Raw genomic sequence first — 14,712 nt, 5'->3', positions numbered from 1 at the left:
CTAAAGAAAGCTGCATGCCTCATAAGTGGAAAAGAGAGCAGGAATAAGAGCAATAACCAAGTAAATGCACAAGCTATGAGTGGGTTTGATTAATGAGTATAACTGGCTATGAGGGTCAGTAGTAGCAGGGATGTAACCATCGACATATTCCAAAAGCATTATTTTGAAACACTTCATTGGGAGCCAAGTTTATTCAGCACTATTACCAATTTATTTCTGAAATTTCTGGAGAGAAGAAGTCATATTAGGGTCTAAGAGATGTAAACTCATGTAACTAGCATTTCAAAATATGTTTAGCAATGGAATACAGGGTGCTGAAAATGCTACAGAGAATGATACAAAGTCCAGAAAAACATACAGTGATGAAAATATTTCCTTCAGTTTGAGAGATTATATAAGAGGATTTTCTTTTCTCCTTCTCTCATCTCCTGCAGCTCTGTACTGCGGTTACGTCAAAGGATGCACTAAATGTGCTGCAGAGACTGTCTCAGTTGAAAACCCAGGTGTCCATATCCAGGTCCTCCTCAGGTTTCCTTGGCTCCATCAGAGCTCTGTAGAGCAGCCACTCTGGCACAACAGCTAGGAGCTTTAAAGACCAAGCAGGGATGGGCAGATGTTAGCATCTGGCATTACCAGGTCACTTTGGATTGATCCATGGCCAGCTGTGGGGTCTCCTCAGAATAGATGTAAGCACCTGCTACATGTGGGGTCATTTATGGAGATTGTACTTGTGAGCACTGAAGCAAGGTCCACAAAGGAATTTAAGGTAGCTGCACAAAGCATCATGGCAACTCAGAACAGGCTCACTGGCAAAATGCAGAGGGTTTCAGACCCCATTTTCTATGATACAGAGGAGGCACCGTGTGGCTTCAGAGATTTTGTTGGTCGTTTGTGGATCTTACCCAAACTATATAATCAGGAGCTCTTTAAAAACAAGAGTCTTTCTATGAATTGAGCAGATGCTGATGGGACCATCAGGTAAGGATGGAAACCTGTAAACCCCTAAAATTAATGGGAGGCAAGCAGAAGCTAAGGATGAAGATGTTTTGCTAATCGTAGCATATCTCCCACATGGATAAATCCATCTTCAGTTTTCCCTTGCTACAGATCAAGTAGCTTTTTATGAGCTACAGACTTATGCAGAATAACTGACAGAGTATTGATAAGAAGAATTTCCACTGGAAGTCACTGAAGTAAAACTCTGCATGCAATTTATTCTCCTGAGATCCTGGGGAATTTGGCAAACACACCTCAGGATAATTTGTTTAATAAAAAACAGGTGCTATTCTAAGCTCCACAGTTTTTCAGGACAGATTACCAAAGAAATAATTTAGAAGAGAGGACATAAATGGAATACATTTACTGGCAAATGTTGCATTTTTAGCTTATATCTGTCAGATTTTCCAGGATTATGCTTTCCATACTGCCAGCTGCTCAGCATTCCAATCCTTATGCAGAAAACCACATTGGTAAACATCTAAACACAAATGAAAATGTTTTCCTGAATAAAGGCTTGAATGCTTAAAACCTTGCAAGACTGAAGCCCAGCTTAGCTGCCTCAGCCTGTTTTCCAAGGTGTCATTGCAGACATGACATCTTTGTTAAAGAAATACATTGTTTACCTAGCACTTGGAATTGCTGCTCATTAAATAAAATGAGAGGTCCTATTTAAAATATGCACTATTTATGATTTGAGGTAATTTGACTATTAAACTTCTGGGCTTTTCATTAAATCCTTTCATTACTATTTTATTGAGGAGCTCTGAACATTGCATATGCAGGTAATGATTGCAGATAACAAATGTTGCTTATTTTTAGTCTGAATATATGTTGTATTGAATTTAATCATGGCTGTACTTATCTAGTGTAGAGAGATTAAGAGAGATAGAGCCTTGGGGATGGTAACAGAAAAATTTACTTTACAGATATAGTACCTTTCCTCTTTCATTTTTTTTCCCCTTCCTTAATAAATTGTGTAATTAAAGCTGCTCACAGTTTTCCATTCTAGTATTCACCATAAAACTTCACACACTCAGAACTTTTTCAAAGTTACCACAAGAGCTGAATTTCTTGGTTTCTGGCCAAAGATTAATTTTATTTTAAAGCCTGAAATAAAATCCACTTTTTGAAATCAGTAAGGCTAAAATTATTCCTATTTCCTTTTAATATCAAATATATATATGGGATTTTTTCACACATATAATTCGTAGATGATAGAATAGTAAATTGTGGAACTCATTATAGAAATAATCTATATTAACAGGTATACCAGAGTAAAAGTGGTTAAAATGCATTAAGTGGGTAAAACAGTGGTTGAAAGTGGTCGTATATTAATAGCAGGTAATTTGGAATTACTTAGTTTAATTTCGGAGCAATGAACTGTCCCTGGAGGTGCTGTTAGCATGTGGTGACAGGAAAGATACACTGTCCTCACCTGGACAAAATAGCAGTACAGATTTACAACCTTTTGACATAAAGGAGGCAGAGCTGTGGATCTGGATCGCAATAACCAGTGCAAAGAAGAATATTTTCATGCTGTTCACCATTTAAATGTGGGTTTCAGAGCCTTTTTAGGTGAGCTGGACATGGAATTTAGGAATTTGGACTGAAAGATTTGTCATTACTTTAATCTCATGTGCTACATTAGAGCCTTATTAAGGTTTTAAGTAATTTTAAGTGCATGCTTTAAGTCCTTAAAGCAGCTTAATGAGCTTTTTTAGCATTTCCTTTAGAAACCAGGAAATAAAATGAGAAATGAAATTATTAATGTATTGCTTGTTCCTCCCCCAAAGAGCTTACAAATATCCAATATGTTTATTCAATACAATGTGGTCTCTGATACTGCTTAATTATTTGGCTTCATTAAAAGACTAATAATATTAGTAATTTTGTTCTAAGGACCTCCAAGTATTTTACTGCTGGTAACCTTCCCTTCTTCCAAATCCTCACCTTGCCAGAAAATAGTGACTTCTTTAATCCATTACAAAACAAAATTTTAATATTCAAACATATTTGACCCCTCATAGGCTAGAGAGGCAGAATGCATCACTTAAGTTGAATACAGAGAAGCCAAAAGGTGTCATTTTAGTATTGAAGTTCAGCTACTGAGACAGTTCTTGGCAGTGTAAATATTATTAATAAATATTAATTACCACTACCAGCTGCCTTACTTGAGTTCAAGTGTGGAATGGCTCTGACTCCCCAAACATATACCCAGGCTGTCTTCACTTCATGCAAATGGTTGCTCTGCATTTCTCATCTTTGTTAATTCGACCATAAAAACTCATCTTCCCAACCCCTGCACTTGTTTTCTATTTGAAGCATAGTGGTATTCTTGTCACTATATTCTAAATGTTGTATAATTCTGGTCTTCACAATTCACTTCCAGACCAGGTTCAGTTCTGTCTCTTATTCACAGCAAGTGCACAACCTTCCTGCACTCTTAGCTGAAGTCCTTACTCCTTGAACTAAGTAACTCTAAGGGCTATCAGTAATTCATTTAAGAAGGTCAAGCTGACTGTAATTTTAATTATAATCAATTATTTGTTGGCATTCTTCATTCACTGACATTTGTGTGCCTGTTTGCCTTTCCTGTTTTATCTGTATGGGCCATGGCATCACAGTTCTCTTGAAAATATTGTCTATTCACAATTTAAGAATGAGCTGATGGTTTACATATAGAATTACGTTATTGATTTTTTTGGGGGGGGCAGGTGATTATTTTTCTGCACAGAGTCAGTTCAAAAGCTTAAATTTTAGAAGAATGGCTCTTAGGGATATAAAAGTAGAAACCACAGGCATTAGGGTAGCAGAGGGGAAAAGCTATTGCAGACTTCTTGATAAGCTGTTTTCTCTTCCCTGCTTCAGTATCTGCTGTCCACCTGATCCCAGCCCTTTTAGTGTTAATTTGTAGTGTGAAGTCTCTTGTGTCTTCAGCAGTTTTTGGAGAGGAAAGGCAGAGTACAAACTCTACCACCCTTCTGTGGGATGTGCATAAAATGTCCAAGAGATGACTGATCTTGGGGCCTCCTATCATGGGCACATCTCATTCTGCTTTGGTGACATCCTTCTCCACCTCTAGCAAACTTGTGTGGTTCAATAGGTCTGAGAAGTGCATCACTTAATAACATTGACTAATAAATTGATTAGTTTAGTAAGGCTTTCTAGCATTATCTAATTTATTGCTCTTAATGGTTTTCTTTCTCATTCTTCCTCCTGCTATCTCTTTTCCTCTCTCTTGGAAAATAATCTAAGGGAATTAAATGAAAGTGGAATTTAGTGGATAATCCTCAATCTGTTGCAGCAGGCAGAGTTTTGTTTGGATCTGAAGATCTCTTGCTGTGGATTAACAAAGCTTCATATGACCAGAACATGCTATTTGTGTTACACAATATAACACTGAGCCACTAGTGAAGGAAAACACTCATTTCCTCATACCATACACTTTTTTGGGGGGGAGGAATCCTGGCAGAAGATTATTAGGGGTATGTATGAGATCCCCTTTAGGGTGCACTTATCATCAATGTATAGAACCAGAAGTATTTTTCAGCAGAACATGGAGTATTCAAAAAGTTGAATCAGATAAATAGCTCAGAAAGAAAGGTAGTCTTTATCTCAAGGGTTCACATCAAAGTCCAAGATGACATTCAGTAAAAAATACAATTTCATACATGACTACCTGCATCATTTGAAAAGAGCTTATGCAAGCATAAAAAGTAAATAACTTCTTATTCCATTCCTTGCAAAAGATCATTATTATCCTTAATTTATTTTAAGTAGCTTTTTTACATATATTGATCTTTTATTTCTGTTAATAATCTGTTTATGTTGGTTTAGGTATGGTAAAAATGATATTTCTTTAATGTTTTACTGGTTTTCTGCAAACAGATGAAAGTTCTACCTTGTAAGACTAATATTTAGTTTCAAACACAATGGCCAGATTTCACAGCTAGGCCTACACATTATGTTGTTCTTTACCGAATATGTGTGAAAATGTCCTTCCACTAGATCTGAAAAATTAGAACTGATCCTCAAGACAGGAAAATCTGTTCTAAACAATAGTGATTTTCTTTTTTAGTGGTAATCAACTGTTGCCCTAAGATTCTTGTATGATTTACTGAATTTCTATTGCCTGCTATCACTTTGCAGTAACCATAATGCAGTCACAACTCTGGGTCAAACCAGTGGTATTTTGTGCCATGTATTTTGCATCTTGCAGCTGCCAATAGCAGAGAATAAGAGCAAAAGATAAAGGCAGAAATATCCCTGGTAAAATCTCTTCTTTTCCAGAAACAAAACAGCTAGAGATTTCCTATAATGAAGCGCTATCGCTGAGTTTAATGAATTTTAAAATATTTTTGGTCTCTTTGAATCTATATAAATATTTGGGCTCTGCATCACCTCACTTGTTAAAAGGAAAAACATTTTCTAAAGTTTTCAGCCAGGGATAATATCATTGCATGCTCTATGTCCTTTATATAAGAGAACAAGTAAAGCTGCTGTAGTCAACTTTTTCTGTGTTGCTTAGGACATCACATGAAAAAACATTATGCAGCTGAGGTAGTCATTTACATGGGAAGGTGTTTGTTACATTTCTCTTCTGCTTATGCAGTCACTGGTAGTTTTCATCAGCATTAAAGCCTCTTTTTTTGACAGCAGTTGTGTTAAAAATATTACTGTTATATAAATAAGAGGATATCACCGTGTGTCAGACTGAATACCCAATATTCAGTCTGACAAGACTCGCATATTAATTCTCTGTCACAACTATACAAATACCCCAGAATCACACAAGTTATAATCCTCACTATTCTCTCAATATTTTTTTTCAACCTACCACAATCACCCCTCTTTTACCTCAGTTTGTCTGCGCCAGTTGGCAGGTGTTGGAACTTGTGAAAATATGTATCTCCCTCTACCCACTCTTTTTTCATATGGATGAAAAAAAAGTATAGTCCTTTTGTAAATTTTTCACATAGATGGAGATGATTACACATTCTGACATAAATTATGTTCTAACCACTTCATATAAAAGATGTAAAAGCAAGTAATATTATTTTCTGTTTTGCTGTTTTCTTCACTTCTTGGCTTAATGCAAAGCTAAATTTCTTCTTAATTAGAGGAATCAAATAAGCAGGTTACTTCTGGACATTAAAATAGGAAACCTGACCCAATTCAAACAGCAAAGTTCCTATTTACTACACCAAAGTTCTTCTGAGGCAGGTGCTCACCTAAATAAAATGTCTGTAAAGACATTACACGTCCACAAGTATAGATTCTAGGTGAATTCAGACTCTCACACTCTGCTCCTGACAGCATCCTGACAATCTAGGCCACAATCCACTATCACAAGGAAGCATGCAGTGAATGCTGTTTAAAGTCATCAAAAGTCACTCACCAAATTGAGTCTAAAAAAGATCAGTACATCTAGAATAGACACTTTATACTGTTGCTGTCTCATCTCTCCATCACCTAAAATATCTCTTCACCCTGACTTTTGTGTGTTGGATATTTTCCCTAGGGCCAGTTGTAGTCCCTAATTTCAATGGTGCTCAATGAGTTTTAGTCTCCTTCCATGAAAAAGGATCTTCCTTACCTAATAATAATTATAGATAATGACTATGGTGGTGGGCTCTTTTTTTCTGGAATTGATGGTTCTTTTCTGGTACTTTCTGAAGTCTTTTTATACATTGTGTAAGAAACAAGAGCAAGAAACATATCTCGTTCTAGGTAAACAGCTTCCTGCATTGAGCCCAGAAAATTTACATCTACTTCCAGTGAATTTATCTGGATGCCCATTTCTATCAGCTGTCATATCTTTTCTAAAAGAAAATGAATACATCTCTTTCACCTATATTCTCAAAAAGCCTCCCTGGTGCTTGTTCAGAAGTTCCATTCACAGAAAACAGCTCATTTTCTAGAATGGAGAAATTTCTTTTTGTCCAGAGGGCCAGGGAAAGACTTATGTGCCACTTAAGATCAATTTACATTAGTCTGTGGTCTGAAGTGGAGTGTGATGTTTTAGTGGATGATCTGTACAGAATAAAAAAGAAGAAATGAAGGAAAAAATATTTAGAGGTATTGTAAATCAGCTGGAATGTAGGTTGAGAGCTTTCTGCAAAAGCATTATGCAGTGTAAGAAACACTTTTTGAAGATCCTTACTGAGTTATCATTTAACTTTGGGTGATTTCCCAGTTCTCAGATAAGCACAAAACTACCTGTATGAACCTATACTGGATACACCCTGGCTTTTTTCAGCAATGGACTGATTTCAGTGGAACAGGAATTAATTTCTGAGAGGATAAAATGAGGCTTGTCATATGAGAAGATTCCCAGAACTGCTGAGATTTTCAGCATTAGGTGTTGGATATTATGTTGGTTTCTTAGTAGGCAAAACTGGGAAAATTGAAAATTTTTATCTTATTGTTCATGTTAAATTTGTACTGCAATAGAAATCTGTTTTAAAAAGTACAACACTAAATAGGCTATGGAGCATGACAATGAAAAAAACCACAACTTCTTCAACTCTTGACATCCTGCATCAGGTTTTGGGTTTTATTTTTCTTAATCTTTGTGTTATATGTATGTGTCCAGACTCTTTTCAGTGGTGCCCAGCAATAGGATGAGGAGTTATGGCCATAAACAGAAACACAAGAAGTTCCACCTCAACATGAAGAAGAACTTCTTTATGTTAAGGTTGGCAGAGCCCTGGAACAGCTGCCCAGGGCAGTTTCTGGAGTCTTCCTCTCTGGAGACTTCCCAAGCCCACCTGGACACGTTCCTGTGTCACCTGCTCCAGGTGACCCTGCCTTGGCGGGGGGGGGTTAAACTGGATGATCTCCAGAGGACCTTTCCCACCCTAATGATTCAGTGATTCTGTGATTTTCTGAGCTTGAATTCACATTAATCCACCCTCCAGCTTCCACTTTGCTCTTCACTTGCAGTCTTACACAAGTCACTGCCAGCCTCACACAAGCCAACTCTTTTTCTGCCTTAAAGGTTTCTCTGAGTGGGGCTGCAGGTGCCATGGTTTGCAAAGCTGCAGTTCAGACTGCACCAAGAGAGAACCCCAGTTATCCCCATGAATGCTGAAAAGTAAGTAATCAAACAATCACCCCAATAGAATGTAGGAATATATATGTAGGAATATATATAACTTTCACAGCTGGAGTGGCTGACACTCACTGTGACAAGGGCAAGGCTGAAGGGTCCTGAGCCAGTACTGACCTTAAAACTGCCTCTGCTTTCGAGCTCACTGGAATGTATGTCTGCAAGGTACTGTAAAAAAATCATCCATCCTGTAAGTATGTGCATCTGTTACTGGTCAGCTGTGTCTAATAATTTAATAATTCATTATTCAATTCACAATTCAATTCTGAATTTGGTGGTCATTACTTAAGCGTATAGGAGTTTAATTGTACAGGGACTGAGACTTGGAAAGAGTTCCCCTTGACCAGACATTCAAGATTCAAGCTTTCTGAAAGAAATATAACATTGTTTTCCATACTCACTGCAGTATTTTGGAATACATGAGTTTTGGCATGCAGGTTATGTTTAGATGGTTTAGTCACTACAGCAGAAGTCAGTCAAAGGGTTTCGTCCCTATTTCTAAATCATATATTTTCAAGTAGGGAAACACTGACTGCAGTCTCTTATTGCCCCATCAAGTTATTAATAATAGAATTTAATCTAATTTTCAAATCTACCTGAGGTCAATAGTTTTGGTACTGTTTTTATGACAATAATAGCTGTTGTAAGTTTGTGTCCCAGCACTGCAGTTCCCAGCAGTCAGGAATGCAGCATGGCCATGAAAAACTCACAGGCAGGCCTTGCTCCCCTGACACGCTCAAGTGATGCAGGTCCTGTGTCCACACAGCTTTAGCTCTGCTGATACAAACACTGCAGCACAAAAAATATCCAGTTTCATGCTACCATAGATAAAGTCATATTTTAATAGGACTTAGATCCACATCTTCTATCTTTAACACTTCTTTAAAGGGACCAATCCTTGTGAGGTGAGAAATTGCCTCTAGCTGAACAGCTCCTTATTCCAGTAAAGGGACCTCTGGCAAGCGTTAGTGTTACACACTGTGTGAAATTATTGGAAATCTATGAAGAACTATAGCTGCAGGATTATCACCAAACTGATATTGGCAAGTTTTGCAGTAATTCTAAGTGACCGTCCATCTGAAGGATATTCTCTTCATCCTTGCTATTATATCACATCACTGTTCAAGAGCAAAAGAATTGTATTTAAACCCATGTTCATTACTTTACTAATAAAAATGCATGTATTCACTTAGGCACCAGACTATTTTGATGCTAAAATGATTGCTTTGTTTATGGGGTTTTTTCAATCAGTCTTGACAGTCTTCAATTTTAGGCATGTGGTTGCAGCATAAAAATATTGCCATGAAAATACTTGGGCACAAAAAAGTGAAAAAAAAGTTCCACATTTCCCATCTGAACATTATTTTCCACTGTATTATGTAGTTTTTGCTGGCAATTTGTTAAAGCTCTGCAAAAATAACTGACAAACCCCATATATATATAGTGTGCAGAATACAGCTTTAAATAATTTTGAAATTTTGCTGGTGAGTTCTATTACATGTAATGTTTTAAATACATGTTTTATGTTCAATATGGACCACCAAATAATTAGTTCTGATTAAACCACATCAGGTGTATAAATATATTTCCTTAAATAATTTTGAATTGTCTCTTGATCTGAAGATTTTTTATGTATGAATTTCAGAAACTGGGAGCTTGATCTGACTGATTTTCACTGAGCACAGCTCCAAGCCCATGTGAGGGACTGCACACTGCTGTGACACTGATCTAAGGGGTAAGAGGAGGAGGGAATTTTGGGCAAAACGTTTGCAGTCCAGTTATGAATGTAGAGAAACCAACTGGAAAAATGCACTACCTAAAACTTTACTGTGCCCAGTTGTAAGGATGTACTTTGTGCATTTAATAAAACTGATACAAATTCTCTAAACATAAAATACCACAGTGTTGTAAAATGACATTTTTTCTGAATTCATTCATGATTTACTGAAGTCAGTGCTAGAATTTTAGCTACTTCTATTAATGCCTGAGTGGTGTCATAACTTTCCTCTTCTTCCTTCAATCTTCTAAATATTAATGATGATTTTGCAACAATAAATTTCTCTCTATAATAATATTTTGTATTAATAGGGTTCAAATTTCTGCACATTAATGGTAATCATTACTTGCATCAAATTCTGCAAATTCTTAAACTTGTGTGTATTCTGTTTGATGCCAACACATTTATTCAGATGTTTAACATGGAGCATCTTTGTTAGTGTTCAGTTGGCCTTTCAGAATTTCAGTGTCCAAGAAAAGTGACACAAACTACAATAATATTCCCCTCATTCTGAAGTGTTTGATGAGTATTTAAAAAAGAAAACCTTTCATCTTGGCTAAAAATAATTGGTATCTAAGTTCAACTTTTATAACTCTGTCTTGGTCCTTGAGTTTCCAAAACTAATAACAAGGCTTCTTCCACAATGGGAGGAGGAAAATATCATGCTAGTTAAAATTAAAATCATGCATGTATATTGACTCATTTAAAATTATAAATAATTTTTAAATTATAAATAATTTACTTGTAGCTATTATTTCTTGGTATTTTTCAAAATTATGAGGTCAGGAGGCTGTTAGAAGAAACTATCTTGACTATCAGATAGCTGTGAACAGAATATAGAACTTTTTGTTGAGATAAAACTACAACTTGCATTATGAAGGGTTTCTTTTAAAAGCTTATGAAATAATTTTGGCAAAATTCCTCTCAGGCGATGCTTTTCTGAAAGATGAGTGAAAGAAGGAAGTATGCTAAAATAAGTATCTGGGATTACTTTAGTGGAAGTTTTATGTCAAAATAACATGAAAGCCCATCATAAAATCCTGTAAAAATTGCATTTTCCATTTCTGTATTCAGGTAGTAACCATAAATGGTTCTATAAGGGTCAAAAATATATTACACGTTTCTTACTCCTGACACCAAAGTACCCTCATGGTAGGCTTATCGGGTTTTATCTCATTTTCTACTCAATTTTCAACCACTTTCAGTTTCTTCTCACAGGAATTCTTTACAAAGTTCTTGCCGTGTTAAAAAGTTACTTGAAAACCTGGCAACTTTTCATTTCCCCGGCCAATCATTCTGGCCTTTTATTTGGCTTAGAACCAAGATCCTACCATTGCAGGTATGAAGTCTGATTTTACTTAAATTTAAAAAAAAAAAAAAAAGAAAAAACAGAAAAGAAAAAGCAAACAAAAGAGAAATAACCTACTTTTTGGTAGGGTAGTGTCCATGTAAAAGGAAGGAAGGAAAAGAAGGTTAATTTGAGAGCCTGTGTGAATCCAGCGTTAGTAGTGGCAAAGGGAGCGGGCACTAACTTGTGGAAGATGCTGTGAGAACACGGCTCGTGCAGCTGCGGGGAGGCTCTGCTGCCACACTTGGAAGGCCACGCACTTGGCCGTGCGGAGATTTTTGCTCATCTACCCTGCTAAATGCACAGTCCACACAATTCTGCAGGAATGCCCGCTCCAGCGCAAAGCTTGGCACTGCAGCAGTTCTCCCGCCCTCCGCTTTCTGCTCATGCACATCTGAACTCCTGCTTCCTGCGCTGTCGCGATTTTCACCCTTTCCGTCTCGCTGCGGGATGCACACATGCAGCAGGCACCGCGTGGCTGCCAGAGCGAGCCGCGTGTGCCGGGAACATTCAGCTGCTGCGAACCCCAAAACCAGCGCATCCCCCGGAGCCGCGGCCGCCCGCACGGGAGGGATGCGCGGGGCCGCGGGCTGGGAGGGACCCGGGGGGCTCTGAGGGACCCAAGAGGGCTCTGAGGTACCCAAGAGGGCTCTGAGGGACCCGGGGGTGCTGTAGGGCCCCGGGGGAGCCGCGCGGAGCCGTGCGGGACCCGCATCCCTGTCCTTGGTACCCAGCCCTGGCCGCGCTCGCCGCGCAGCCCCGCACAGCCATGATGGGGCTGCCCGCTCCGGGAAAACAAGCAGGAATTTGCGGACATTCTGCCCGCAAAACGCAGCTGCCGTACAGCTCCATGCACCGGAGCAAGCAATTAATACAGAGATAAAAGGCTTCATTAATATGGCACCAAATCCTATGAACACCCCGGCATGTACCACCATCACACACACCCGCTGCTCACCCTCCCTCTGTCCATGTCAGAGCGACAACAATTGTAAGAGAAATAAAACATTCTAAGATCTCAGCTGCTAGAGATAGATGGATGCAATGCCACTATCCAAACCTCTGGCATTCTCACGACAGCTCAGCAAATTCGCAGATTCTTCACCCCCCCCCCACCCCAGCCCTCCCTCTCCCCCCACCCTCCCAAACAGAATCAGAAAGCACATCTTACCACTGGATGAGAGAGAGGAACAGAAGTGCCCACACCATCATTTTGAGAGAAAATGCAGGATTCAAGAATGCAGTGCTCCCCAGGCTTGTTGGATTTGGAGGAATCATCTCTATCCCAGCCCCCCCACCCCCCCCCCCCCAGCTTTTTTCCCCCTTTCCTCTTGGTTGCAGATGGATCCGTCCCCTTCTTTAATTTTTTTTTTTTTTTTTTTGGTAGTAGTTCTCCCTCCTCCCTACCAGGTCCCGTCAGTGGGATGAGACATTGCGCCCAGCTGCGGGAATTAATATGCAGGGGGAGAGAAATTAGATCTGCACAAGCCCTTTGCAGATATAATCAGAAAACGTCAGCTCAGGCAGCAGGCAGCAGCTTCCAAATCTAGGGAAATAATATAATTGGGAGAAAAGAAAAAAAATGAAACCCAAACAAAACACGAAAATCACAGACACTGAATAAAAACAATCAAGGAAAGGAGCACATACACATTTACGGAGCCGCTGACACACATGCAGGAAAATCCAATAAAGCAACAAAGAGTAAATGAGAGGGGGGGAAAAAAAAAAGAAAGAATAAAGCAATGGAGATTCTGCCTGAATGCAGATTAACTCTGAGGTCAAAGTGGAAATGATGCACTCTGCTGCAGCACAGATTAACACATGCGTGGTGTCAGCCAGGGTGCTTTTTAACCTTTGATTACACATATGCAGGCAGCCTGGATTTTCATTTTGGAGCTGAGAAGGATTTGGCAGGCATGAAAAAGGAGGTTGGAAGGAAAAGCTTGCCCTATGCTGCTGAGCATCCTCATTTTTCTAAACAGCGTGGAAATCGTGATTGCAAAGGGGGAAAAAAATGAAAGGTTGGATGGGGGAGTGGAAAAGGGAGGGATGGTTGTTGCTAAGTAACTCAGGAAATGGGGAAAGCAGCATTGGTGGAGTCAGTATGAATGAGGTGATTTAGTGTCTGATAGGATCAGGGGGAATATGCAAGGTTTTTATCTCCCCTCCCCCTAATAAAAGAGGCTACTCAGACAGGAAACACTTCCTGGCCAGAGGGGAAACACTACAGGACTATGGAAGATGAACGCTGCCAAATTTTGGAACCAGAATCCCAAATTCTGTTGTCCAAAAATGCAATTTAGCATCTACTAGTGGAGTAAAAAATTCAGGGAATCTCATTATTCCTAAAGTAAGAGCACTTCAGTCTAAAATAGGTACTTGGATTATGATCTACGATATTATTTTTACCTCCCCTATTTTTTCTGCCTAGATCAAAGTAAATATAGACAATAACAAGGCTATCCAAAGGCATTTATGAACTCGGAGACTGGGCAAATTTAATCACAAGGAACATTTTTTTTTTTTTTTACAAAAGCCCACTTTTGTAAAACTTCATGGAGAAATAAATGAAAAATTATCCTAAAGAAAACTTAAATGATGGGAAAGTGAATTGTTCCAAATAAAATAAAAGCATCAAATTTTGCTGCTGAACCTAGTCTTTCTGAGCCAAATTTGACACTTGGATTCTGGTCAAAGCTTCTAATATACTGGACAATCTGTTAGTTCCCAATATCCAAATGCAGAATAAAATTTATCCATCAGAATTAGATACAGTCATTGCTTTCTCAGAGTCTCTAAAAACACAGATCCAGCCTTTATCCATCAAATTAATCTTTTATGTTTCTAAACACAATGCATTTCACTTTAACAATAATCAATAGATCAATATTATTAGTTGAATTAAAAACATCTTGATTCCAGGATAGTTTGATGATTATTGAAGCCAATATCTAACCCAGTCACTGTATTTTTATCAGTGTTTACAAAGTAATAAGTTGCCAATCTGTTACTTAATATTTCCAATCAATGATCTTATTGTTAATTAAATTATTCCACCAACTTGTGCAATACAACCTCTTCAGTGATAGAAAGCTATAGAATATTTTAAATACTCTCCCCATATCTCTCTTCTTCTCAGTGTTTACATATATATATGTATGTATGTATGCATGTTCAAATATCAACATTTGCTCATGGCTCAATTCACTACCTGTAAACACGACAGTTCTGTGATTTTATTGCTGTAATCTCTCTCCTCAGTTATCACAACATTCCTTTGAAGGATGAAAATGCTGTGTATATTTCGGTGAGGAAATCAAAATTGTTGATAGCTAAGAATTTGAACTGTGCAAACACTTATTTATTGTCTTGGCTACAGTAACTGTGTCTGCACAAGCATGACAGCTTTACTCTGCCCTTTTTTTACTGAAAATTTGTTCCATTAGCAAAGTCTTCTTGTCTGAAAAGAGCTCC

At 38.2% G+C, this 14,712-nt stretch overlaps 1 protein-coding gene across 1 annotated transcript in view; it reads right to left on the bottom strand.

The window, feature by feature from the left end:
* The window catches only part of GABRG2 (gamma-aminobutyric acid type A receptor subunit gamma2), a 63,114-nt gene extending 50,565 nt beyond the window's left edge, over positions 1–12,549 (bottom strand). The window contains exon 1 of the mRNA XM_021549499.3: positions 12,407–12,549. Within this exon, the coding sequence (XP_021405174.1) occupies positions 12,407–12,513 (107 nt within the window). The 5' untranslated portion in view covers positions 12,514–12,549. The remainder of the gene's footprint in view (positions 1–12,406) is intronic.
* Between the last annotated feature and the right edge of the window lie 2,163 nt (positions 12,550–14,712).

This window comes from Lonchura striata, chromosome 15 (assembly GCF_046129695.1).
Source record: "Lonchura striata isolate bLonStr1 chromosome 15, bLonStr1.mat, whole genome shotgun sequence".
NCBI classification, from domain to species: domain Eukaryota; kingdom Metazoa; phylum Chordata; class Aves; order Passeriformes; family Estrildidae; genus Lonchura; species Lonchura striata.
The sequence above is the reverse complement of the archived record's forward strand: the minus strand, read 5'-3'. Positions and strand labels throughout refer to the sequence as shown.